The following is a 27389-nucleotide window of genomic DNA, read 5'->3' as shown; positions in this document are numbered from 1 at the left end:
AGTCTCTGGTTTGATTCCCAACCCAGTCTGGGCAAGTGCTTGGGTCGCAGGCCAGATCCCCAGTAGGGGGGCGCTCAAGAGGCAATGGATGGATGTTTCTCGCCCTCTCTCCCTCCTCTTCTCTCTAAAAATAAATAAATAAATAAAATGTTAAAAAAAAAAAAGTAGCAGTAATTACTTAATAGCAAATACCCAGTATTTAAATTAACCCCAATTATATCAAATGTTTTACATTTTGCTTTTCAAACTAGGATTTGAACAAGGTTCACACCTTGAAACTGGTCCCAGGAAAAGCAAGGGAAAAAGAAATGACACCATAATGCTACCATTACCAAAATCTAGGATGTAGTAAATCCAATGGGAGAAATGTACCTGGTTTCAACAAATAAAGTAAATGGAACCCTGGCTGGTGTAGCTCAGTGGATTGAGTGCAGGCCTGTAAACCAAAGGGTCACTGGTTCAATTCCTAGTCAGGGAATATGCCTCTGTTGCTGGCCAGGTGCCCAGTAGGGGGCGCTCAAGAGACAACCACACATTGATGTTTCCTTCTTTCTCCCTCCTGTCCCTTCTCTAAAAAATAAGTAAAATCTTTAAAAAAACCCCCTCAAACCTACTTTTAAAGGGGTCTTTATTTTTGTCAAAATAAACATGAGTTAAATAAATTTGGTTGAAACAAAACAATATTGCTTTAATTTTAGCCAGATATTGTTGCTTCTGAAAGCCTGTTCTTTTTGTTAAGAAGAATTACTATCAAAGTATGAGAGAGGATAAAAAGCCAACTAGCACCAAATCAAGATATCCTTGATATCAGCACTCTGATGGAAAACCCAAAAGGGAGCCTCTTTCTTTTGAGGGTTGGTAGTATTTAATTTAGTTGATCATCTACAGTTCCTGGGGTAATTTAGAGTGAAAATGGGATTATCTTTCATCGACCACAAGAGGTAGGGACATCATGGAATTCTGGGGCTTGGGTATGGTCATCCTGGGATGGGAGATCAGTTTGTTAATTAATATATGCAACAAACATCTTTTTCCTTTTAAAATTTTTATTTTTTAGGGAGGGGAAGTTGGGAGAGGGAAACATTGATGTGTGAGAGAGACACCAATCAGTTGCCTCTTGCATGCCCCCAGCTGGGGCCCTAGCCCAAAATCCAGGCATGTGCACTGACCAGGAATCAAACCAGTGATCTTTCAGTTTGCAGGACAATGCCCAACACACTGAGACATACCAGGCAGGGCTTCAGCAAACATTCTTAAGGGGAGAGTAGTGAACAGCCAAACCAAATCCCTACACATGTGAAGCTCATGTTCCAACCAGGAACTATAATTCCATTGGTGATGGCAGGGCAGTGAGAGCTGTGAGGGGCTAAGTCAGGGAGAGGAATTAGGGCATGAGCAGATGGTCATGGGAGCCATCCCAGAGAGAAGGAAGTGTTCCACCAAAGAAGATGGAGCCACATCATTCTTTATGACCTCATCTCATTGGGAGTCACATGGCATGATTCTGTTGACACTACTGATTGAAACAAGCCCAATTTCTAGGGAGGAATGGCAAAGAATTTGTGGCCACATTTGAAACTGCCACAGATGGGAAAGCAGTCAGCTCACCTTCAGTAAACTTTTCACAACAAATATGACATTTCAAGATGAAGTGATCTCATTTGAGGACATGGCTGTGAACTTCACTAGCCAGTGCTAGGCACTGTGAGGAAACCACTCCCCAAGAAAATCATTGGGACTTAGAGGAGCTGCTGACCTTCTACATGGAGAACTGTTCCTCTCTAGGAAAGGCCTCAACTCACATGGTGGGAAGGCAGCAGCACCCAGGTTAAATTCTTTAACCCTGGATGTTTTCCTGGCTTGGAGAAGCCAAAAGTGCCATGATCAGATTGTGGAAATGATTAAATGATAGCAGCCATGAGCCCTGTGTCTGAAGAGTCTGGAGAGGGCAGCACTCAACCAGTATCTGTTGAAAATAAGTACTTTTGACCAGAGGCTTAGAAAATGTTTTGAAATGTTACGTGCAATTCAAGAGAACAAAGTGGTAGTGGAGCAAGGGATGGAATTGGTTGCAGGTTACAAGTTGTATGACATAGAGAATTTTAATGTCATCCCATGTGAAACATGGACATCACATACATGCCCTAGTTTTGTCAGCATCTTGTTGATTAACTTGGTGACAGACATTGGGTCATCCCTCCCTCAAAGGAGTCCCTCAGGAAAAGCTGAAATGTGAAGCAAATGAACATGCCCAGGAGGCTCCCAGGCTTGCCTGGGGATTCCAGCCCTCTAGGCCTCCAATGCTTGCTCTCAAGGTTCCTGTTCCCTGCATCTTTTTTTAAATCCTCACCCAAGGATATGTTTTTATAGGTTTTATAGAGAGGAAAGTGGAGAGACATGGAAGTGAGAAACATCAATTAGTTGCCTCCCTTACATGCCCTGACTGGGGATTGAACCTGGAACCTACCTAACTTTATCCTGCCATAAGGAATGGAATGACACCCTCCTCACTTGGAATCTTGGACTGGAGGAGCTGTGGCCTTCCACAGAATCTGCTAGAACTGGTCTGACATGAAAAGATTTATTTAAGTAAAAATACACATGAAGATTCTGCCACAGAAATATATGGTTTATTTATCTATCTTCCCTTTTTGTCCTTGTTCACACACATAAATACTTTACCACAAATATAATATCAGTGCATACTTTTTCATTATAAGCAATTCTCAGGTTTCACTAATACCACTTTTAATGACCATATTATAACTGCAAATCAACTGAGTAAAAAGTTAAATCTGTTTTTCCAGCTGTTATATTCATTATCAATGACACCGCACCAGTTAATTAGGGGCAGTCTCCCTGGTTGTCCTTTGGTCTCAAGAACATCATCCTTCAACACTTTTCAAGTCCCAATCACACTCATTTATGTTCTGATGCAGGACTGGGTTGAAAAGACAGCATTTCTTCAACAGGCTTTAGCACTATGAGGTAGGTGTTTCTTCTTGCATTTCACCCCACTGTGCGTCTTCCGATGCCCTATGAGGTGTGAGCTCTGGGTGAAGGCTTTTCCACATTCGTTACACATGTAGGGGCGCTCCCCGGTGTGGGTCCTCTGATGCCTGACGAGATGGGAACTCTGGCGGAAGGCTTTTCTGCAGACCTGACACTGGTAGGGCTTGGCTCCAGTGTGAGTCCTCACATGCTGGGAGATGGCCGAGCGGTCGTTGAAAGTCCTCCCACACTCACGACATTTAAATGGTCTCTCTCCAGTATGAATTCTCTGATGCTGAGTGAGGGAGGAGCTCTGAATGAAGGCTTTCCCACAGTCCTGACACACATAGGGCTTCTCTCCTGTGTGGATTTTTTTGTGTACGGAGAAGTATCTTGGGTTGCAGAAAGTTTTACCACATGCACTGCATCGGCAAGTTTGGCTCCCCTTATGAATCCTCGTAAATGTAACCTGTTGGGTGCTCCGGCCAACGATCCCACAACCACTGCTTTCCCTGGCTTTGTTCCCTTTGCGGCTCTTCTGATGGATTTTTTCATGGGAATTATGCGTCACCTTTTTAACCCGTGAGCCACGCTTGCGCAAGCGTTTCTTAGGTAGAGTTTTTTGGAGTGAAACATGGCTTGGGTCAAGACCCGTGTCTGCCTGGGATCTGGGGCTTTCACAGTGCTGCTTCTGAGAGAGGGATTCCGCCTGAGTCAGCCCCACATGTTTCAATGTTGTGTCCTGAGCTTCTGGGGCCCCACCCTGCAAGTCATCTCCTGAGGCAGAAGACAGGACCTCGGCCCTTGAGGGTTTGTCCACTTTCCGGTCATGTGCTGGTTCTGCCCCAGGAGTAGGAGACTTTGGGGTTAACTCTTTGCATTCCAATGTATTCTCCCACCCTGAAAAAAACCAAAAGGTGTGGATTCTGCACAGAGAAAATGCTGAAGGGGCTGAGAATATGCTATAATTACTTATTCAAAACCTGGGGGATTTTTTTTTACCCCCAAGTACAGTCTTTTAACCTGGGGAAAGAGAATGAGAAAAGCAGTAAAGCAGCAAAGCGGGGAACACTGAGCTTGGAGATCAAGGGCTGGGCCGAGGGCTGGAGTATTTGTCTAGTTCTCCAAAGTCCTGTGTTGACCTCACACATCCGCAGAGTGGATAGGTCAGTCCTTCAGTGGACCTGAAGATGCCTCTGTCCACACAACACCCACCCCTTTAGGTCCACAGTACCAGTTAAAAGCCCTGGATGGAGCAAGAGACACTTGAGGGCACGCCCATTCCTTGAGTTGGGCCCAGAGTAGGTGAAATCACGAACTCAGGGTCCCTGTGGCATCCCTGGTCTGTCCTGGGATGGTGGCATGCCCAGTGTGGTCAAGGCCTTACCCACGGAGACCAGGTGTCTGAAGGTCTCCAGCATCACGTCGTGGTATTCGGTCTTTTGTGCTGGGTCCAGCAGATCCCATTCTTCCCTGTTGAAGTCCACAGCCACATCCAGGAAGGTCACTGGTTCCTGCAATGCCAAACATTGTGCGTCCACTCAACATAAGTCAGGAAGTCATCCAAGAGGACAGAAAGCAGACCACCTGGGATATCCTGAAAGAACTTGCTGTGCAGGGAGGGGATGCTTTTCCCTTGGGGGTTTGCTGAAAACACTGACTTGGAAGAGGTCCAATAGGTCTCTCACAAAACCAGAGTTTGAGGCTGGAGGCAGAGTCCCTACTTCACTAAGAGCTGCAAATAATACAAGCAAACTGCCTCTGCCAAACCACACCTGTGTCCAGCTCACCATTCCCTACAACTCCCCACAGGAGTCCCACTGATGGACACAGCCCCCATCCCTGCCATATGGAGAGACAGGCGCTGCAGCGGGATGAGGCTGTCCCCAGGCAGCTGTGATCAGTCCTTTCTGAGGAAATGACAAGAACCACAGGAGGAAGGGAGAGGCCTCCCCATTGCCCTTTGCCTGGATCTGGGAGGCATTTTGCCCACCGGGGGCAGAGCCACAGATGGTCTGAGTAGAGACCTCCCATCCCCTGGGAGCTCCTGAATACAGCCTTGCCTGGAGCCCACCACAGAACGCTCACTACACGAGGGACAGCAAGCTCACACTGATGCTTGAGCCAGGTGTAAGCAACTTCCAGCAGAAGCAGCCCTGACTGATGCCACATATACACAGTGGCTGGGTCACACTATGTGAGACTCAATGACCCTCTTTTGTCCACACCCCAGCTCTGTATTATTCTGAAGCAAACCTTAGACTCTGTTTCAATCATAAACACCTAACTATTAATTCTGAATGACAAGGGTTTTCCTGCCCTTCATGCTCATAAATTTCAAAAGGTCTGGCCTGGAGGCTTCAGGGTGGGTCCACCTCACAGCAGATGCTGTGACCAGAGCAGGAAAGGGTGACACTCTCCACGCACCTCAGGTAGTGCCTTCGATGGGCAAGTAGTCCCCTTCTCCTCCTTTTCCTCCTGCTGAGCTGTGGTCTCCAGAGAGCAGGTGGGGTCCACGTCAGGCAATGCTGGGAGCAGACGTCAGCACAAGAAGTAAGCTGGGTGTTGTCAGCACAAGGACAGCCCATGTCTTCCCGGGATCTGTGGGGCCTCCTCAGGTCCCCATTCGCATCAGCCACTAGCCTCACACCTTCTCAAGGGGCAAAGATCCCATTTCTGTGTCTTCTGAGTTCTCCATGCTCCCCTGTCACCATGTAGAGGGTGGGACTTCCCCTGACTCCCGAGACCAGACCCACTCTCCCAATACACCCATCTTTTAAAATATATATATTTTATTTATTTTTAGAGAAGGGAACGGAAGGAGAAGTAGAGGGAGAGAAACATCGACGTACGAGAAATATATCAATCAGTTGCTTCTTGCATTACCCCAACTGGGAACCCAGCCTGCAAGCCAGGAATGTGCCCTGACCAGGAACCGAACTGGCCACACTTCGTTTTGCAAGCTGGCGCTCAATCCACTGAGTCACACCACCCAGGCCTCACCGTACCCATCTTGATGGGAATTTTACCAAGTATCCTCCACCTTAGGAAACAGCCCTGCTCAGCCTCACCACCCCTCTCAATTTCAACTTTGCTCACACATCCACACATGGTCTGTGGGCTTCTGAAATGAGTCCACCCTCACTATCAAGGGGCACACACAATGTGGCCCAGGCTGGCCCACCAGGCCATCACTTCCAACTGGCCACAAAGATGGATCACAGATGAAAACAGTGCCCAGCAGAGTCAAAGAAACTTTTGGGAGGATGTTTACAAGAAATTCCATGCAGGGAGGCCCCAAAGGGAGAAAGCCTGCCTGTTAGTGAAGCCCACAGCAGCCAGCAGCAGGACAGAGAGAGAGAATAAGTCCTGAGGCCACTATTGGAGCCCCTGGGTCCAGCCATGCCTGAAGCTAGGCCACCCTGGGACTTTTTCAGTACATTCTCCTCCCTTTGGACACTTAGTGGCAGTCACACCCAAAAGCTGACATGGTGACCATGAACACAGGATGCTCAGGGTTCTCTGGAAGGCCTCTTCCCGCTGATCTAATACTAACTAAATGCACTTACCCCAAGTCATCACACACACGAAGACTCACTGACTGACCATACAAGTGATCTATTCATTTTCTATTGTTCCTGTGACAAGTTGACACAAGGCTCCAAGTAACACAGATTTGCCACTGTACAATGATCTCTGCCTGACACAAGCCTCGTGGCACTGAAAGCAAGGTGTTGGCATGACTCTGTCCCTTTCAGAGGCTCTAGGGGAGAATCTGTTCCTGGCCTTTCCCGTTTCTAGAGGCTGCCCAATCCTAGGCTCATGGCAGCTTCCTCATATCACCTCTGCTCCTGTCAGTTGTCAGAGCTCCTCTGCCTCTGACCCTCCTGCCTGCCTCTCCTAAGAACCTTTGTGATGACACTGGGTCCACCCAGGTAGCTGAGGACAATCCTCCAATCTCAGGATCCTTAACTTAATCATGTCTACAAAGGCACTTTGGAAGGTAACATATTCACAGGTTCAAGGGATGAGGGTGTGGACAGCCTAGACTCAGCAAAGAGAAGGAGACACCACCACTGCCTCCACAGTGGCTTCTCCCGGATGCCCTGGCCCCTGCATCCCACCCTCCACCTTGGATTCCACCCACCACCAAATTACAAAAGTCATTTAGTCAATCATTTGTTCGTTTAAGAAATGTCTTCTGGGCACCCACTAGATGCTACTTGGGGTGCTGAGGTGAGCAAAAAATGTGTCTGTGCTCCACAGAACTTGGCACAACTCTGTTGAGAAACCCAGTCTCATGGAGTCAGCTCCCAAATGCAACCCCCCAGCTACCACCATGGTCACTCCTCTCAGCAGGAATGGTCACAGCTCAGGGTGGCCCACAAGCCACATGCTGCAACCTGGGGAATCTTAGAAAGTTCTATCAGATCCTGCCACCCTCCCCGAAACTCAGGGGTCAGTTCCTGCTGCGTTAGAGTAACACTTGCCAAGGGCCCTGCTAGCCTGCCTTGTGCTCCTTGTGGTACAGACCTACCCAGTCTCTGATTCTGGAACATACAGACAGGTCCTATGTGGGCCTACACAGGGGATGCTTGCCTGCCTGACACATCTGTCCTGCTGCCTCTTGAGCTCTGCTCTGCACCAGGTGTTGGCTACAGCAAGTTGGCTTCCACAGGCCCCACTGCCAGGACCTCCAATGACACCTGTCTCATGCACATTCATTTGTCAAATTCCCGTTTTTCCTGCTAGACTGAAAGCTTGCTGAGCCCACGAGTTCTGTGTTTCTTGGTTACCATTTACCCACAGCCCCCACCAAAGTGATGTTAGAAGGCACCCAGAGATATGCCATTATGACTAAAGTCAGGGTTTCTACTGGCTCCGGGGGGGACAATGAAGGACTTTATCTGAGAGCTTCCATCAGAGGCCTGTGGATGGAGAATTCCTTACATAATAATGAAGTGCCAGGGGCCACCCAATGGTTTTGGTAGCTGCGAGGTGGGACCTGAGACCTTTCGTTTACACAAGTGGTTCCAGGAAGGAGACCATTCTCAAAGACGTTGATTTAGAGGTAATAGGAGGTATGCCAGCAAGGAAGTGCCTCGAGCTCTGATTCACGAGCACATGGAGAAGGCAGATGTCCTCGGTATAGATGCAGTAGGTATGACCCCCTCCATCCTCCAAGATGCCCCCACAAAATTGTCTCCCACTCCACACTTCCACTGCACTCACCTTCCTCCTCAGATATCCAGGTTACATCCTCCACCAGGGCTACTGCCTCCTGGCAGTCCTCCGGGTGCTGTGACTCCACCCACACCCGGAGTTTCCCAGGCAGCGTGCTCAGGAACTGCTCCAGCACCAACAGTTCCAGTATCTGCTCCTTGGAGTGCGTCTCGGGCCGCAGCCACTGGTGGCAAAGCTTGCGGAGCTGGGCCAGGGCTTCTCGGGGCCCTGCTGCCTCCTCAAAGCGGAACCCCCGGAACCTGTGGCGTGCAGCCTCAGAGTTAGCTGGATGGCCGTCTAGTGGTTGAGTGGGCTCCCAGAAGACCTCTGGGCTCAGGCCCTCATCTTCAGCATACAGGGCCCGGATCTGGGCATTCCGTGAACGAGCTACCTCCTGGTTGAGTGTGAGAACTTCAACAACCTCGATCTTCATCAGGGGTTCCTCAGCAGGAAAAGGATCCAAATGAGGGTACAACTGAGTCTTAGGACACTCTGAAAGTCAAAAGCAGAGCAAGACAGATGACCAAGAAGTGTATGGAAAGACGTTCAACATCATTAGCCACCCAGAAAGTGCTAAATAAAACCACATGAGATACAATCTCACATAATAGGTCATGAACATGAACTAGGGAGGTTATTGCAAAGAGGGAGGGTAAAAACTGGTGGTGATTAATTGCATGGTGACTCCAAAAAATAAAACAGTGTCCTGGCAGGGTGGTTCAGTTGTTTGGAGCGTCATCCTGTACATCAAAAGGTTGTGTGTTTGATCCCCAAACAGAACACTTAGGTTGCGGGTTCTATCCCTAGTTGGGGTGTACACAAAAGGCAACTGATCGATGTTTTTTTTTCTCACTTTAATGGTTCTCTCTTTTCCCCTTCCTCTTTCTAAAATTAATAAAAAAACATCCTCCAGTGAGGATAACAACAACAACAAAAAGGAATGAAGTACCAATACATGCTACAGCATGTATGAATGCTGACATGCTTTTTGAAAGAAGCCAGACACAAAAGGCCATATATTATGTAACTTCATTTATTTGAAATGTTGAGAGTCTTAACCTCCCTGGTTAAGGGTGGTTAAATGTTGGGTTGGTTCCATTTTCCCTCTTATTCCCCGCTAATAAACCCTACTCCTTTAAAAAAAAAAAAAAAAAGTCGAAAATATACAAATACATACGAATGGAAAGTAGTGTTTTTTTTTAATATTTTTTTTAATTTATTGAATTAATAAACATTAATTTATTGAAAAAGAGAGGAAGAGGAAACGAAATATCACTTTGTTGTTCCACCCATGTGTGCACTCATTGGTTGTTTCCTCTGTGTGTCCTGACCAGGGATCAAAACCACAACCTTGTCATATAGGGATGACGCTCCAACCAACTGATCTACCAGCTAGGGATAGATTGGTGGTTTCAGGAGATGGGGGATTTGAAGGGTTTGGGGCTAATACCTAATGGATATGAGGTTTCTTTTTGGGGATGATGAAAATGTTCTAAATTTAGATTGTAGTGATTTATGCACAGCCTTGTGAATCCAGTAAAAGCACTGAATTGTACACTTTATGATATGTAAATTACCTCACTACAGCAAGGGAAAAAAAGAGAACAAGAGCCAGTAAGGGTTGAGAAGAGACCTATGATGCTGTATATGCCTGTTGCCCACAAGGGGAACAGAACCTGATCCTACCTCCATGGGGGCCACTGTTTGGGCAAGGCAGGGGCTCTGTATCCTAGCATGGCATCCACAAGAGCACACACTGAAGAGAGCTACAGGATCACTCTGAAATGCTACGGAGGGTGCACAAAGCAATAGGAAACAAGGATGCTCTCTACACCTTCAAGAAGAAATACCAATTCTAAAAGACTTAAAGACTTAAAAAAAATAAATACAACACACATGTGCCCTGGCTGGTATGGCTCAGTGGCTTGAGCACCAGCCTGTGAACCAAAACCATAACCTGGGTTTCTGGACAGGTTGCTGGTTCGATTTCCAGTTAGGCTGCATGTCTGGGTTATAGGCGAGGCCCCGGGTTGGGGGCATGCATGCAAGAGGCAACCAATCGATGTATCTCTCACACACCTCACTTTCTCCCTCCCTTCCCCTCTAAAATCTTTTAAAAAACACACACACAAAGTATTATAATTTATTATAAGTATAAAGCCCTGACCAGGTGATTCAGTTGGCTGGAGCATTATCCCATGCACCAAAAGATTGTGGGTTCAATCCCTGGTTGGTGAGTATACAGGAGGCAATCAATTGATGTTTTTCTCTTTCTAAAACCAATAAACAGCCCTAGCTGGTATGGCTCAGTGGATTTAGTGCCAGCCTGAGAACCGAGGGGCCGCCAGTTTGATTTCCAGTCAGGGCACATAACCTGGGTTTCTGGACAGGTCCCTGGTTGGGGGTGCACGAGAGGCAACGGACTGATGTATCTCTTGCACATTGATGTTTCTCTCTCTTTCTCCCTCCCTTCCCCTCTCTCTAAAAATAAGTAAATAAACTTTACAAAAGTTAAGAAAATAGTATATATTTGATCATCTGAATGACCAAAACATATTTCTCATATGTATCGGGTCTTCATCAACAGTTCCTGGCTCACAGCTCCAGGTGTCCTGTTCTGTTAATGAGGTGACTTTTGAAAAGCATGTGGGGATAAGGGATATTTGCCACAAGACTAACCAATAGCCAGTGATTAATCAATCATACCTATTATAGTGAAGCTTCCATAAAACCCCAAAAGGATGGGGTTCAGAGAGCTTCTGGGTTGAAGACGTGGAGGTTTGGGGACAGTAGTAACCTGGACTGGGTATGGAGGAGGCTCTGAGGAAGGGGCCTTCATACCCAATCCAGGATATAACTCCCTTTTCTGGAGTTATATCCTTTTATAATGAAGATAATTACAAGTAATGTTTCTGAGTTCTGTGGGTAAATTAGTCAAACCTCAGGAGTGGGTTGTGGGAACCCGATTTACATCCAGTGGATTAGTGTACAGGTACAACCTGGAATTGCTTCGCATTCTGAGTTGGAAGAAGTGGTTGGCACCTTCACTCCACAGCCAGTTGGTCAGAAGCAGAGCCTGGGCTTATGGCTTGCATCTGAAATGAGTGTGTGCACGTGTGTGTTTGGCAGAGTGGGAGGGTGGGGGCTGCCGACTTGTAGGACTTAACCTGTGGAATTTGATGTTATATCCAGGAAAAAGTGTCAAAATTGACTTGAGACCCTGCTGGCGTCTGAGAATTGTCTGCTGGGGTGAGGAAATATACCCCCTCTCAGGTGGAACTGGTTCTGGGAACAGTTTAAACTGTAAATAACCATGTTTTATGATTCATTCCTAACTACATTTGTTTTTAAAATAAAGTATGGCTGACCTCAAGAGCAAATAAGCACCCTTGAAGTTATGTGTAAGTGGTTAACACAACTCTACTTGGAAAGGAACTTACAGTATGAACTCAAGACTTAACAAAGGATACCCTTGTACTATCCTCAGGTTAATCTGCTCATGGTCTGGGAGCTACTGGGAGATGAAGATGGATGCAGACAGGGTGAGAATGAATATTCAGAGAGACAAAGGCCATACCACATGTGAGAACAGAATTCTGACAAATGGCAACAAGCCGACTGGGTGGGGTCTTGGTTAGTGACCTCCAGTTTCTCTTTTTTTGCCCCCCAAGTCCAAATCTCCAACCATAACCTTCCCGTTTTCACATAAATCGTCCCCCCTTCCTGCCTTCCTTACCGTTTCTAACAGAAGATATGCTGGCTGAGCCCCTTGATACAACGGCTCTGCCTGTCTGCATTTGGGTGGGTTCATTTCCACAACACACATTACCTGAGCAATGCTGGAAAACACGGTTCACAAAAACTACGAAAGATTCCCACAGAGGCATTAAAAATCACATTGAATAAAAAAAGAAAATCACCCTGCGCACAGGCCTGCGAACCAAAAGGTCCCTAGTTCCATTTCAGTCAGGTCACACGCCTAGGTTGCAAACCCCAGCCCCGGTAGGGGGAGCGCGGGAGGCGACCAACCCAGGTACCACTGCAGTGCTGTTGTTTCTCTTCCTTACTTCCTCCCTTCCCCCTCTAAAAATAAAAAAACACATTTAATGTCATTATTAGAACATAGGAAAGCTCCTACGTGTGAAATAAAAAAGAAGGGCAGAAAATCACTATTGAGGAGCAACTGCGACTGCTTAAAAAAAAAAAAAAGAAAAAAGCCCTGGCTGCTGTTGCTCAGTGGGTTAAACACCCGCGGGGTAATGGAAACGTCGCTGGTCTGATTCCCGGTCAGAGCACATGCCTGGGTTGCCAGCCAGGTCGCCGGTCGGGGTGGGGGGAAGTGCGGGAGACAATAGATCAATATTTGTTATTCTCTCCCTCCCCCTCTCTCTCTAAAGAAAAAAAAAATCTTTAAAAATAAAGTGAAGGCGACGTTAAGAGAAGTGGGGTATTTCTCGGTGTCTGCATCCTTCCAGCACCTGCTGCCTTTGCCGCGCGCGATATCAACAGGTGCCGGAAGGCCGGGGGTTCAGAACGCCTCCCGCTCTTCTGGGCGGCAAAACCGGTGAGCGACTACACCCTGCCCGCGGCAGCAATTTCCGCTGGGCGCTGGAGTACGTCACTAGCACGACGGCACACTACAACTCCCAGGAAGCTCCGCGGCGCGATTTCCGGCGCCGCCTCGCTGGACTTCTGCTTGCAGCTCTGGGGACGCCCAGGTAACCAGTTCGGCGAGTTGCGGGGGTCTTGTCCCCGACGTACTCCGCTCCCGTCCCCTCCCACGACCCCCAAGTCAACACCAAGTACAGCGGCGACGCAGGTGCAGCCTCCGCGCACATCCCCCTGATCTGTGTCCCTCTTCGCCGCACCGGGTTCCTAAACTTTCATCTTTCTCCGCCCCCCGCCACGCCCGCCCTTCTCGAAGGGCGCCGTTTCCCCTCCTCCCAGCGTCCTTCAAACCTGGCCGGTCCCGGTTGCCGAGTCTCAGTCTCGCAGACCTCACAGGTGCTGCGGGTAGCCAGCGCGCCACCCAGGAAGTGAGCGGCCCTGGCCAGCATTAGTCCAACGCGGGGTGCGGCCGCCCCAGGATGCCCCTGGGCGCCCCGGGTTGCGCAACAGATGTGACTTACGCACATCGCAATTCTCGGCCGTCGCCACACACTTCTGCCCCACGTTTAAAGTGTTTTTTCCTCCTTGGTAAGAATGACAGGCGTTTGACCCGTCTTCCAACCTCTACTTCGAACAAGACCTTCTGAATGTTTCCTTTGGGGACCGTTCCTAACTCACTAATAAATATCTGCTGTTATCTTTAGAATTTAACCCCCTCCCTGTTCTTTAGGATTTCTGGGGTTCATCCCCACCCCCAAATTCTGGATTTTAAAGTATTGTTCATTTCTTTTTCTTCAAGCAGATGCCTGTAAGGATTAAAATTCCCCTGAGGGTAATTCAAAAGCCTGGGACAGCGACCTGACATGTGCCCCCTCCCCCGATACAGGATTTGGGGAGGTCGCCTCCCAACGGCACAGTACTGGGCCAGGCACCATTTGAACAATAACTATACATGACACTTAAAAACAACCTTCCTCCCTGGCTGGTGTAGTTCAGGGGACTGAGTGACGGCCTGCAAAGCAAGGGGGTCGCTGATTCGATTCCCATTCAGGGCCCATGCCTGGGTTGCGGGCCCCAGTAGGGGGCGTGCAAAAAGGCAACCACACATTCATGTTTCCCTCTCTTTCTCTCTCCCTTCCCCTCTAAAAATACATTTAAAAAAAAAATCTTAAAAAACCACCACCAATCGACCAGACTTTCCTTCTCCGTGTTGTTTCATAGCTCCCTAATTTCTACATATAACTCATTTTGTACTTTTTGGCTCATCAGAGGGATTTTTATTTAGTGCTTTCTCTCTTAAAATAACTGCTGGGTTCTTTTTATCCTACTCTATCTCCCTGCCTCCACTCGGTTTCTGATTTACTTATTTCACCATTAGTTTCTCTTCTTATCCTTGTGGGCAGCAGGGTGCTTTTTCAAAATCTTGCATTGAGTGCTTGCTGAAAAATACTCTTACTGTTTTAAGCCACAGAACCTTTCTGAGTTTGGGTGTCAGGAACTCTGCCAGTCCTTAAGGTGCTGAGACCCCAGTGCAGTCTGACATAAGTTCTGCTGTTATCATACTGAGTGCTAGGCAGTAAATCAGATGGGCCACAAGCCTGGAAGCTGGTGAGTGTTATTCTAGGCACCTCAGTCCTCTAAGTGGACCATCCCAAGCCCTCTAAGGTAATCTTTATCAGAAAAATGGAAGCTCTTCAGTTTACCAGCTGATAGGGAAGTGGATTGTCACTTCACTGGGGTAGAGCTTGACTGACTGACCCACTCCCCTCCCTGAGGCTGCATAAAATAATCCCTAACAGTTGCAGCTCCAAGTACAGATGCTCCTCGACTTAAAACCTCATAAACCCATCATAAGTTGAAAATATTTTAAGTTGAAAATGCATTTAGTCTTAAGAGGAAGGGATTAGCCAAACACATATGCATAACTCATGGACACAAACAACAGTATGGTGATGGCCAGAGGGAAGGGGGTCAGGGGATGGAGTTGAGCAAAGTTGGGAGAAATGGGGACATCTATAATAGCGTGAATAATAAAAATAAAATGTATTTAATACACACCCAACCCACTGAATATCACAGCTGAGCCCTGCCTACCTTAAACATGCTCAAAATACTACATTAGCCCATACCTGGGCATTTATCTTGAGTTTCATTTCAACAGTAACTGCCTTCCAATTCTTACCGGAAACAGACACAGATGGGGGTTCTGTAGGCTTGAAGAGACGGGAAAACACAATATATCTATCTAATGCTGGCAACACGGTACATTGTAGTGTTTGTTGGTTGTTTACCCTCATGACCATGTCGCTGGCTGGGAGCTGAGGCTCTGCCACTGCCCGGCAATTCTAAAACGGTATTATACCCCCTATCACTAGCCTGGGAAAAGATAAAAATTTGGAATACAAAAGCACATTGCTTTCCCACCATTGTAACATTGAACCGTCTGGGGGGGTGGAGGGGCATTGGTCCTGCCTTTCAACCCACAAGGTGACTCCTGGAGAATTGGAGCAATGTAATCCACTGACCTGCAACTCCCTATTTCTCTATCGGATTGTTCAAATACCAATCTTTGGGCAAGGTTTCCTTACCTGAAGTGATTAGGTACCCAAAGCTAGGTCCAGCTTGCAGTACAGGCTGATGGGAGCAGCTGCATTCTTCTCTCATGTTCCTTCTGTCTCTCTATTGCTTCCCTTCCAAAGTAAGCTGGCTCCCTCACAGTGCAGTTTCCTAGTGAACACTGACAACTAACCAGGTATACTGCAGCTACTGGTTCACAAATATAATGACTGTTTAACACCCCCACTGGACTTCCAAGGCTGCCATCTGGGTTTTGTGCAACAGAAACCCCTACGCCAGGCCCAGAGAAGGGTGTGTTGAAGGTTTTGATGACCACTTTTATATCAGTCTTTGATCAATAACAGTAGCTACCATTTCATGAAGGCCCCCCAGAACCTAGACTTCACCACAGTCCCAGTAAGCAAGTGTCCAATCTTCACACAAAACTCCAAGTTGGGAAAGGCCAGGAACTCTGCCCAAGGTCACATGGGGAACATAGCAGCTGGGATCCCGAACCCTGTTCTTTTGTGCCCTTTACACCAACTGGGACTTCCCATAACCACCATCTTACATTTTCTAAGATGTGCCCAAGAGTGTCTAGTCTAGAAGTTTTCAAACCTGACATTTGCCTGCCTGGTAGTCTTTCCCAACATCTTCCCCATTAAGCTCTCAGGTCAGATGTCACCTCCTCAGCACTGACTTCCTGACCAGTTCTAAACTACCCATGCCTCCCTACTGTCCCCAGCATGTACCACTGTTTTATTTCTCTTGATAGCACTGACAGCCACCTCAAAATATCTGGTCCTTACTTATTGTCACCTCTCCACCTCTAAAGCAGCATTGCCCAGGGGAACTTTACAGAAATGTTCTAGATACACACTGTCCAACACAGCAGCCAGTAGCTGCAGGTGACCAAGGAATATTGGGAAGATGGCCAATTTGATCAAGAAACTGACTTGGTATGTTCATGTTTGTTGGTTTAAAGTCAATCAGCCACACACGCTCTGGAATGAAAGGAGACCCAACAAGATGAGCCTCGCCACACCTGTAACAGTGCTTGGCACTTTGGCAGGTGCTCAAGCACAGTATTTGTTGACTCAACATGGCTAAAGACCTTCTAGCCTTCTGCCTGGACTTACCATTTCTGTGAAATTCCAGAAAACCTAATTAGCTCTGAAATTGTGTCCTATGTGTAAATTATCGTGGGAGGATTGCTGCTGCTACAAAGTCCCCATCTGCTGGGGAGCCTGGGAAGTGGCTGGAAGTGCAGGCCATGGGGTAAAAGGACACCTGGTTAACACGTCCACCTGCTGCCTCCCAGAGCAGCTGGGACAGACACTGGCATTCCTGCTCCCACAGGTAAAAGGGCTCCAATGGCACTTCCCTAAAGGCTATAGGACGTAGTCAAGCAAAGAACCTCAAAAACACTTCTAGCCTTTGTATGCCCTCCTAAGTCAACATTTACGCCTACCCATTCAAGTCTTCTACGTCCCACTAACAACTTTCTTCAAAAAAAGCCTGTCCATTCCTTAATTTATTCTTAGGTACCATTTAAAAAAAGTATTAAAATCTTTCCTCCATCTGTATTAAACTGGTTATTCCTGTTGTAAATCAAAGTTATTAGTTTCTCTATTATTTCATAATTTGTCATATTTCTGAACTCATTACTGTTTTAAAAGATTAGTCTTTTCCTTTTTTGAAAGGTAGTTGTGGCAGGTTGCTGGTTCGATTCCCAGTCAGGTCACATGCCTGGGTTGCAGGCCAGGTCCCTAGTTAGGGGTGTGCAAAAGGCAACTGAGAGATGTTTCTCTTACACATCAATGTTTCTCTGCCTCCCTCCCCTCTCTCTAAAAATAATTAAAACTTTTTTTTAAAAGGTGGTGTTATGAGCTATAAATATTTTTTCCTCAGTATTTTTATCATTTTGTACTTTGGTATACTTTTCAGAAAGAACCTGTTAGCATGCCAGTCTCTGTTTTGTCATTGAACTGTTCATGTTCCATGAAAACTACCTTTTATCAGAAAGCTGGAAGATATTCACTGCCCAGGTCAGTACTGAGATGTAACTGGTTGCTTCATAGTTACAGGCAGGCAGCACCACAAAAAAATGGAAAGTCAGCCTCCCACTGTTCCCTTCTTGGGAGGCAATCACAGCCTATCAGTTTCTACATTCTTACAGTGATGAGAAATCAACATATATTCATATTTGTATTTCATGTATACATTTTAAAGAAAAAGGCATCAATAATATTTGCATTCATATTATCTTTACATGTGTAAGATACATGTTGAAGGTATTTTTATGAAATATACACATACTGTATATCTTGGGAGATTATTTTCATAGTACACAAAACTGGCTCATTCTTTGTAAAATTGTGGAAATTATAATGGAAACCACCTCATGTGCTGCTGCATATCTGTATAATTTCTCCCCTGTATAGGTTTTTACATGGCCTCTTATTTACTCTGTTTAACCCAAGTCACACCCCAAAATGGGCTCTTGGATTATTTTTTTCCTCCTGCATTTCTGATTCATTTATTCCTGCTTTGATTCTTATCATTTCTCTTTCATTAGGAGTTTTAGAGGTCCCTCCTCCCCACTCCACCCCCCAAAAATGTTTGTGTCAAATGCTTATCAGTTCATTTGTCTTCCTTCATATTCAATTAATAGCTAAGGCATTTCAGGCCTTGAAATTACCCAGGGTACTATATCTGGACATCTGAAAGAGTGGTCCCCAGATAAAAATCAAAATTTGCCCTGGCGGGCGTAGCTCAGTGGACTGAGCGCTGGCCTGAGAACCAAAGGGCCATTGGTTCGATTCCCAGTCAGGGCACATGCCTGGCTTGCAGGCCAGGTCCCTGGTGGAGGGCACATGAGAGGCAACCACACATTGATGTTTCTCTCCCTTTTTCCTTCCCTTCCCCTCCCTCTAAAAATAAATAAAATCTTTAAAAAAAGATTGCACAGTACACGCCCACACTCTGCTAGGCTGGGTTCATGCTAAAATATATTTGATGGTCACTCATGATCCTAGACTCTTGGCCCAGTCTCCAAGGATGTGAGCCTTTCAGAGCTTTTCACAGTGCTATCTATTTCACCCTAAGATTTCCTTCATCATCCCTCACACATACTGGCCTTGTCTTCAAAGTCTCCTCTCTTTGAAGATGTCCTCTTGCTGCTTGCCGTTTCTTCAGCCATTTTTTCATTCAACAGTTTCCTGAGCTAGAGATTCAGTCATTGTCTTAGCAACTGGGGACATACATTAGTAACTGAAATACAGATCCCTGTTCTCACCCATGTTATTTAATATTTGCTCCATATGTTCAGATCAGATCACAGAAGAAGTTGGAAAAGACATGACCTGTTTTATTTGTACATTTTTATCTTCAGTTTTATGTAGTTTGCCTTCTGTATGGCTTATCTGGTGTAAAAATAGGGTGAGGCATTCATTATTCAGTGCAGTTGGTTCTCTCCAGTGTAAGGTTTTTTGTTTGCTTGTTGTTAGGTAAGGTGAGACCTAGTGCTATGGTTTGCCTGCACAGATGACATTGAGGGTCTGCTGTCATATGAGTCCTCTGATGTGAACACGATGAGGACTCCTACTGAAGAGCTTGCTAGTGGGTTCTGTGACTCCTGAAGCGTTCCTAACACTGACTACATTCTCAGGCACTGTCCGTAAGATTTAACAATGCTGAGTAAGAGAGCTATGCATGAAACCTTTTGCACAGCAATCACATTCCCATGGCTTCAGAGTTCTCAGATAGAATTATTTGGTGTAAGAACTCTTCCATATTACTAGATTTTTTGTCCAGTATGAATTCTCTCAAAAATAGCTGAATCAGAGAAGAAGCCTTTCTGGCTAGGATCGTATTTCTGAGATTTTGTCCTTGTTTGAGTTCACATGTTGAAAAACTCACAAAAAGGACTTCTCCATTCAGGGTCTCTGCATGTTAGTCTCCTGTATGAGCCCTGTCTTAAAGTAGGCTAAGATGAGCTGAAAGTAGGATTTTTGACACTGAACACTCATTCAGTCTTGTTCTTGAATCCCTTGTATAAAACAACTGATGTCCTATTTCCCAAGTTTGCTTTACTCCCACGTGAGTCCCCTCAGGCTACATACACAAAGGATGAAATCTAGAGGGTTTCCTTTCCTCCTTCCCACAAAAGGGTTTCCTCCTCCTGTTTTTTTCTACTAATGTCACTGCTACTTTTAGAGGTGCCACATTCATATTTGTAGGGCTCATCTCCTGCTCCATTTCTTGACAAGCCAAAAAAGTTACATGTCCTACAGGCTTTCCTATTATTTTTTCAAAATAGATTTTGAAAAATAGTGTCTTCACTCCACTGGTTTTCTAATGATTAGATTATGTGTCAAGTGTTCTCATACATATGGCAATACTTTCTTAAAAGAACACTGTGTGATGGCGGAAGACTGCATGCCATCAAATATTTCTCCATATTTCTTATCTTCACATCTTTCCAAATCAACACCTACTTGAAGAGGAATGCCATCTGTCTTAGTATTTACCATTTCCTTCTACTTCAAACAATGCCTGTGCTACCAGTTTTGCTATCCCAGGCAGCCAGAGGCCTAGATTTTCATTCATTCCCAGTTCTCTGCAAGCAGCAGAGGCCCAGCTACACCAGTGTTGGGAGTAAGAGACCACTGCAAGAGATGGGTGTCTCCTCTAAGGGTCAAGCATGCCATTCCAAACACCTACGATTCCCATATTTTTATACACTGCTCAGACCTCCTCCTGAGGTTCACAGATGCATTCAACTGGCTTACAAATGTCTAAGTCCCATCTCATTAATACCTGATTAACAGAATGGGTCAAGACATGAGACAGTTCCAAACTCTTGAATCTAGGTGAAGAAGTTACTAGGGAGTTCTTTGTACTACTCAGATAATGTTTAAAAAGTTATTTGAACACAAGAAAAACAGAACCTATTTCCATCCTTCAAAATTCTATGTCTTTACCAGACTCCCCCATGTCACTGTATAATGCCAAAAATTCTTTACTGTATTTTTAACTAGGATGTTGACACATAAAAAAAGCATATGTAGTAAATACATGTGTAAGGAAATCCCTGGAAGCCTTTTCCTAGAAGAAACTGCCAGAAGCCTTCCTCTGTTTTGCACCCCCTGGTCAATTACTCACCTAGCCTCACAGAATCCTCCTATGAATGGGGAGGAGCACCAGGCCGGCTTCTCCAACCCTGCTGCTACGCTCTCAGGCCAAGTACCATTACCTCTTCCCTGGATACTCCCATAGCCCCCATATGCGCTTCCATCTGCCCTACCACAGTTCTTTCTTCCTGAGCACCCAGAGTGATCTGTGAAAAGCCACACCACACCTGCCCAATAAAAACCAAACTCCCCCCACAGTGGAGGTCCTGTGTGGCCTGCTGAACTGTAGTTGCATGTCATTACACCTGTCATTACTGCTCCCCACCAACTGGGTGAATTTCTGTTCCCTGAATATGCCAAGCCTGTTCCATTCTCAGTCACTCCAAACTGTGTCTCCACGCCTGGAAGCTCTCATCACCACTCTTAAATGTCTGCAGTATACTTTTTTTTTTTCTTTTGGGAATTGGCTTCAACCTCACCCCTCAGTGTCTCCTGACCACCTCCCCAGTGCTCCCACTTTACATCACGCCCTTTTTCCTCAGTATTCACCATTATTTATCTGTGTTTACATGGTTACATTTGCGCAACTTGTTTGTAGAAGGCTGACAACTACTAGATTACAAAGCTCACAATGGCAGGGTCTTCAGTTTACCACTGAAGTATTTAGTATACTGCATGGGACACAAGAGGGCTTCCACAGGGATTTGTGAGGGGAAGGGGAAGCAATGGGGGGAAACATCACATAAAGGACTCTGACAAATCAGAGATGAGTCAGGCATCTATTACCTCAGGCACAGCAAACAGAAGAGTGTATCCTGACAAGCCTTCCTGCATGTGGTCTCTGCTATGAGGCACCACCTCTAAACCTCCCATAACACGAAATGTGCAGAACCACAGGTGCCCAATGTCCCCCGTGGCAGCTAGATTCAGGAAATCTACTACTAGATCAGGCAGAAGTGCAGAGCTGGAAGGTCTGGTCCCTCAGGACATGGACTTAATTAAGTTCCAGGGAGGATGAGACACACACCTGCCACAGCTAGAGCCACAAAGACTGGAAGGGACTTTAGGAGGCTGGATCAAGGGAGGGGACCAGGGGGAACAGAAACCATGGTGGTTCGTCCAGTGCTTGTGTTGCTGGGGACCTTCCAGGTGAGGCAGAGTTCAGTGACCTGTGCTCTTGGTTAATGCAGGGAATGAAAAGAATGATTTTGAATATGTAAAACAAAACATTAATGCCGAGTCATCAATGCTGAAACATGGTGTCCAGGAAAAGAGGGCAAAGAGTCACAGGGAATCCAGCCTCTATGCTGTGGCAAAAAGGTCTTCACCAGATATGGGGCCAGGCACAGATATCACAGCTGATACTGCCAGAAGTGGGCAGTTCAGCATCTCTTGTATTAAAGCCCAGAGAACACAGGGAAGTGAGAGCACCCCAAGTTTTCTCTACTAAGCCAGCACACTGATATAAAAGAGGACAAAGATGGCAAACACAAATACAAACCACTCCACTTCCCCAACTCAATTTATGAATACTGATGTAAAAGTCCTTAAAAATGTCATTGGATACCAGCACCACATTACAACAAGGGTGCTTGTATGTTTATTGTGTCACTGCCTTAACTATTCAAAGGAGAAAATCCCTATGGTCACCTTGGAAGGTTCTGGAGGGGTAACTGGGGCTAATGATTTTCACTTATTAGAAAGCACCAGAGAACTATTTATCTGGATAAAAACTGATTTAAATCAAAGCAAAATTAAGCATCATGCTCATCAAAACCCAGAAACTGTCCCATTTCAGTTAGAGACCACACACTTTTTGCATTCTCAGTTTTACAATGTTTGGAAGAACCAGTTGTAATTGATGTGTTTACATGATCTCCCAAAAGAAGAAAAAATTAATACGATTGCCTGCTTTATATTTGCTGATAAAATGACTTTGTACTGAGAAAATTAATGAAGAGAATTTTAGCAGCATGGCAAGTTCATGGAACAAGTATATAAGGCTACAAGGGAGGATTAACCTGAGCAATACCATCAGCTGTAGTGAAAGCCCAACAGTACCTAAAAGGCCTGACAAAGCAGTGAGGTCAGATCCCTCTTCATGCCCTTGTGTCCAATTATGCATCAAGAGATTGCTAAATCCAATCAAATGTAATTCATATTCTAACAGGATTTTCTCAGTGAACCCTGATAAGCTGATGGTGAGTTTCATAAGTATTTTTAAAGCTGCAATTAAGTACAGTAATATGGTGTTTACTCAGAGACAGAGATCAAGGGAGCAGAAGAGGCCAAGGAAGCCTACAATCTATGATGACTGTGTGAATGTAGTCCATGATAATGACTGTTTCATTAAGTGAAAGAACCTAGTCAGAAAAGGGGTACTGAAAGAACTTGTGCCCAACACCAGTAGTTCCCAACCTTTTTGGCACCAGGGACTGGTTTTGGAAGACAAAAGGACCGGTTCCAAGGACCAGAGGGGTGAGGGAAATGGTTTTGGGATGATTCAAGAGCATTACATCCAAGCCCACCTCCTGCTATACCACCCCAGTTCCTAATAGGCGTGGACCAACACTGGTCCACAGTCCCTTGGGGACCCTTGATACTGAAAGAACTTGTGCCCTATACCATATACACAAGGAAATGCCAGCTACATAAAAGAGCTAAACAAAAAACAAAAAATACTAGAATGTAAAAAAGTATTTGCACAATCTGCCTACATATGATACAAAACCTACAATAGGAATAAAAACACCTGGAATTATAAAATTCCTTTATGGAGACTAAGTAGAAGTAGAAGGTAAATGTTGGCCTGATATATTTGCAATATTAACATCCGTAATATATCAAGATCCACCAAAAATGGGGTGAGAGAATAGTAACTAAACTTATAAAAGAAAAAATATAGCCTGGCCAGTATGACTCAGTTGGTTGGAGTGTCACCCTGTACACCAAAAGGTCACAGGTTTGATTCCCAGTCAGGGCACATACCTAGGTTGCGGTCCAGTCCCAGTCAGGGGGTGTACAGACTACCGACCAGTGATTCTCTCTCACATCAATGTTTCTTGCTCTCTCCCCACCTTTACAAACTTATGAAAATACATGTACTTTCACAAAGGAAAAGTGAACTATGTATAATGTCATAAAGGAAAAGTTAGCTAAACTGAACATACTATCTTTTCCTAACAGATCTATAAACCTTATGACTACAAAGCACTAGCAATGAAAGTGAAAAGTAGTTCTCATGCACTTGAGCAGGTCCATGTATTTTGAAGGATTTTAGACAGCAATTTGTTGCTAGCAGATTTTTAGCTTACATCTTTGGTTGATTCTGAAGTTCCATTTTTAGAAATCCTACCTACAAGAAAAACCAACTTGAATGTGCAAAAAAATATATATGCATGGAAGTTTTCTGCAACAACTTGAATCTCCATCAAGAGAAAAAAATTAATTGTGGATTATACTGAATCTGTTAAAATGAAGCAAACCTATCTGTATTAAGAACACCCCCAACAATATAAACACATATACAGATGCTCCTCAATTTATGATCAGATTATGTCCTGATAAACCCATTCAAACTTCAACCATCCTAAGTTGAAAATGCAGTTAACCAGCCTACTTTAAACATACTCAAAACACATTAGCCTACAGCTGGGTAAAAGTTATATAACCCAAAGCCTACTTGACAATGGTGTTGAGTATCTCATGTAATTTTTTGAATATTGTATTGAAAGTAAAAAACAGAATTGTTGTATGGGTGTTGCTTTTGCACCACCATAAAGTCAAAGATCAGTACTTTGAACTATTGTTATGTCAGGGACAGTGTATTTGTATATGTGTATGTAGACATATTAAAAAAAAAGTGTGGCCAGAGATACACACCTGTTAGTGATGATTACATGAGGGGAGGGCAGTTGACAATGAGTGGAGCAGAGTGAGGGAACCCCTACTGCCAATGCATCACCAGCAACAGGTTCATGTACATCCAAGGAATACAGGCCAGAGGAAACTGCAGAGCTTGATTCAGTGTGTCTGCAGCCACTCATCACAGCACCCTACCTGGGGGTTCCTCTTCCACCTTCTCTGTTTAAGATACCAATCGTTGACCAACCAGTCAGCCCATTCCCTGCTGGACTCCCATATGCCTGGTTCTCACCTGAAAAGGTGTCTTGAGGAATTCCTCTCTCCACCGACCAGAGTTCTTCCTCCTCCTCTAACTGAGATACCACATCTGGCTTGGAAAGCTGATGTTCTGCCCAAGGGAAAAAAGACAGGGCTTGGGGGGGTCTGTGTTCGGAAGAAAATGCTTTCCTGTCATGGCACATGCTGTTGTCCCCTAGGGGAACATGACTTCCGGTCTAGGGCAGTGATGATAACCCCCACAACATCTTTGCTTTCCTGGGCTCCCTTGCCGATAAAGATGGCAGTGGGACCCCAGTTCTGGCCAGCAAGTCAAAGGGAAATATATCAGCAGAGGCCATAGAGCTTTTCCTTTTTTGGTAAATGTGACAGCTGTGAAAACAGCACTAGCCTGGATAGCTGCCCCCTCCCATTCCTCCTTTCTGCTTTTAACAAGGATGTGATGCTTGGAGCCACAATGATGCAGGTACTAACCTAAGAATGGAAAAGTTCACACCACCCACAGAGAGATGGAAGGGATCAGGGTCTGTGATATTTCTGGGCTGTTGGACACTGACACTGTCCTGTGGGATTCTTGTGACCACCTCCCTGGTATTAAAGGCCTCTGAGGAGTGGACTAGGTGAAGCTCCAGAAGTTATATGTGAAGGTGCCCTTTTCCCACGGGTACAAAGTAAAGCCCTCTCCCTCAAGCTCCAGGGCCTTGACCCTTGTACTGATCCCTTCAGCCTGAGCCCAAGCAGACACACTTCAGTGGCACCACATTCGAGCAGCAAAGCACAAATCTTTATTGACACAGAGGCCAGCCTTACCCACTGAGACCAGGTTTCTGTAGTTCTCCAGCATCACCTCTCTGTACAGGGACTTGTGTTCAAGGTCCAGCAGTCCCCACTCCTCCGGGTCAAAACCCAAAGTCACATCTTCAAAGGTCACTGGTTCCTAAAACCCACAGGTTCCTGTTCAGCCAGTGCCTGCGATCACTCACGCTGACAGGACGCAGGTGACTGAGAACATCAAGCCACAGTCAACAAGGTGACGTGAAAGCATTCCAGGGGTCTCATTATGTGTTCTGAGTTTGTCTGACACTGAGCAAACCTAAGCTTGACCCTATTCAGGTCACAGCAAGGAGAACATCAGGTGAGGCTGAAGAGGGTGCTTCATTTCATGAAAACCTCCCCATTACATATTAACCTGGGGATTCTAACACTTATGTCAGTGTGTACCTGTCCTCCTAGGGGATTCCATGAGCTGAATCACCACACCCAAGCTTTTAGCCCCCACCCACTGCCTGTGCTCCTTCTACTTTCTTCACCTGCCAAAGATCCACATTTTCTCCAAGTGGCTGAGCTCATGTCACCTCTAACTTTGATGCCAGAGTAGCTGCTGAAATCTAAATATGAGTCTGATCCCTGCTCAGACCTGTCAGTCTCCCCCAGGTTTGAAAAATTAGAATCTGCCCCAGCCAGTGAGGCTTCCATAAACCGCAAGGTCCGGGGTTGGATTCCTGGTCAGGGCCAGGTCACATGCTCAGGTTTTGGGTTCGGTTTGGATTGGGGAGCGCAGGAGACTCACATCGATGTTTCCCTCTCTCTCTGTTCCCCTCTCTATAAAGTCAATAAACATACCCTCTGGTAAAGATTAACAATTTTTTTAAAACAAGTAATTAGAATTCCCTGTAATGGTCTCTATAGTAATCACCTCCTTGGAGAGCTAAGCAACCTGCGGCTTGTCCACCCAAGGTCTCACTTGCCCCCCTATCCCTTCACCGAGGCTCTAGGGCCTGGGGGGCATCTATGGGAGGGTGGCGTCCCACCACTATCTGGCCACCCACGCCCCAGACCCAGGGGTGCACTAAAACTCAAGAGGACTCTACTCACATGGAACCAGGCCGTCGGAAGCCCGGAGGCCATACTTTCCTCTTCGACGGGTCTTGGATGAATGAACAAAGTCCTGAAAGGACGAAATTTGGGAGGTGGGAGGGGAGTGAGGCTTACACCTAGACGCCTCCCTCCTCTGACCGGAAGCCGGCCCGTAAACAGGAAATGACCAATCCACCCGCTCTCCGAAAACGTCCTGACAGGTTAGTCTCCACCTCCTCCAGAAACCAGGAGGCCCTTTTACCGGAGCTACACGAGATCCCCTCCCATGTTCCACATCCAGTGGGAGTTCACTCCGGTCCTTAGTCCTCCCACGCCTGGGGGCTTGGCTGGCCCACGCCCCGGGGGTTGGCCAGCCTACGCAGACGGCAGAAGAGAATGTCGTTTTTTCTGTGTCCCTGTCACCAACCACTGCACTAGACCCAGGCCCGCGGCGAGAGGAAGGCAGGCAACGCAGGCACCGCACAGCCCCCGACGGGCAAAGGTTTCGCGCCGTACTCACCGGCGCGCGGCGCACAATGGCGCCCGTCTCCCCGCGGCGAAGTGCGTCAGCGCGCCCGCTCGGACTACAACTCCCAGACACCCCCGCGGCGACCCGCGCCCAGCTGCTCCCAGGTGGCGGCCATCTTTTCTATCCAGCTCCAGGCGGCAGGCGAAGCCAGGGGAAGAGGGTCTTCACCCGTGTTCGCCCGCTGTCCAGCCGGGCAGGGAGGCCTCGGTTGGGGCACGCCGGCCGCAAAGCCATAACCCCTGCGTGGGTGGCGACGCCGGCCGAAAAACAGTAATACCCAGTCAAGAGAACGTCCAGGCTTGGGGCGAGCCGGAAGTTGGAGGAAAGGAAGCAGCGGAGTAGAAGGGTGT

General features: G+C 46.3%; 1 protein-coding gene across 9 annotated transcripts; it reads right to left on the bottom strand.

Moving 5' to 3' along the window:
• Window positions 1-2614: 2614 nt before the first annotated feature.
• ZNF274 (zinc finger protein 274) lies at window positions 2615-27389 on the bottom strand. Of its 9 annotated transcripts, none has more exons than XM_024570178.4 (8): window positions 27031-27389; window positions 26529-26601; window positions 25464-25590; window positions 24670-24765; window positions 8224-8706; window positions 5419-5519; window positions 4379-4505; window positions 2615-3891 (listed from the first exon to the last, which is right to left on the bottom strand). In XM_024570178.4, the coding sequence occupies exons 2-8, from the start codon at window positions 26559-26561 to the stop codon at window positions 2966-2968; spliced, it is 1893 nt and encodes a 630-aa protein (XP_024425946.2). In that variant the 5' UTR covers window positions 26562-26601; window positions 27031-27389; the 3' UTR covers window positions 2615-2965. The 9 variants fall into 9 exon arrangements, with proteins under 9 accessions (XP_024425946.2, XP_045059517.2, XP_045059519.2 ...); XM_045203582.2 differs by lacking the exon at window positions 27031-27389 and adding an exon at window positions 26773-27024; XM_045203584.2 differs by lacking the exon at window positions 27031-27389 and having other exon boundaries at window positions 25464-25655; window positions 26529-27024.

The sequence above is a fragment of the Desmodus rotundus genome, chromosome 12, assembly GCF_022682495.2.
Source record: "Desmodus rotundus isolate HL8 chromosome 12, HLdesRot8A.1, whole genome shotgun sequence".
NCBI classification, from domain to species: Eukaryota; Metazoa; Chordata; class Mammalia; order Chiroptera; family Phyllostomidae; genus Desmodus; species Desmodus rotundus.
This window is presented reverse-complemented; position numbering and strand designations above follow the sequence as displayed.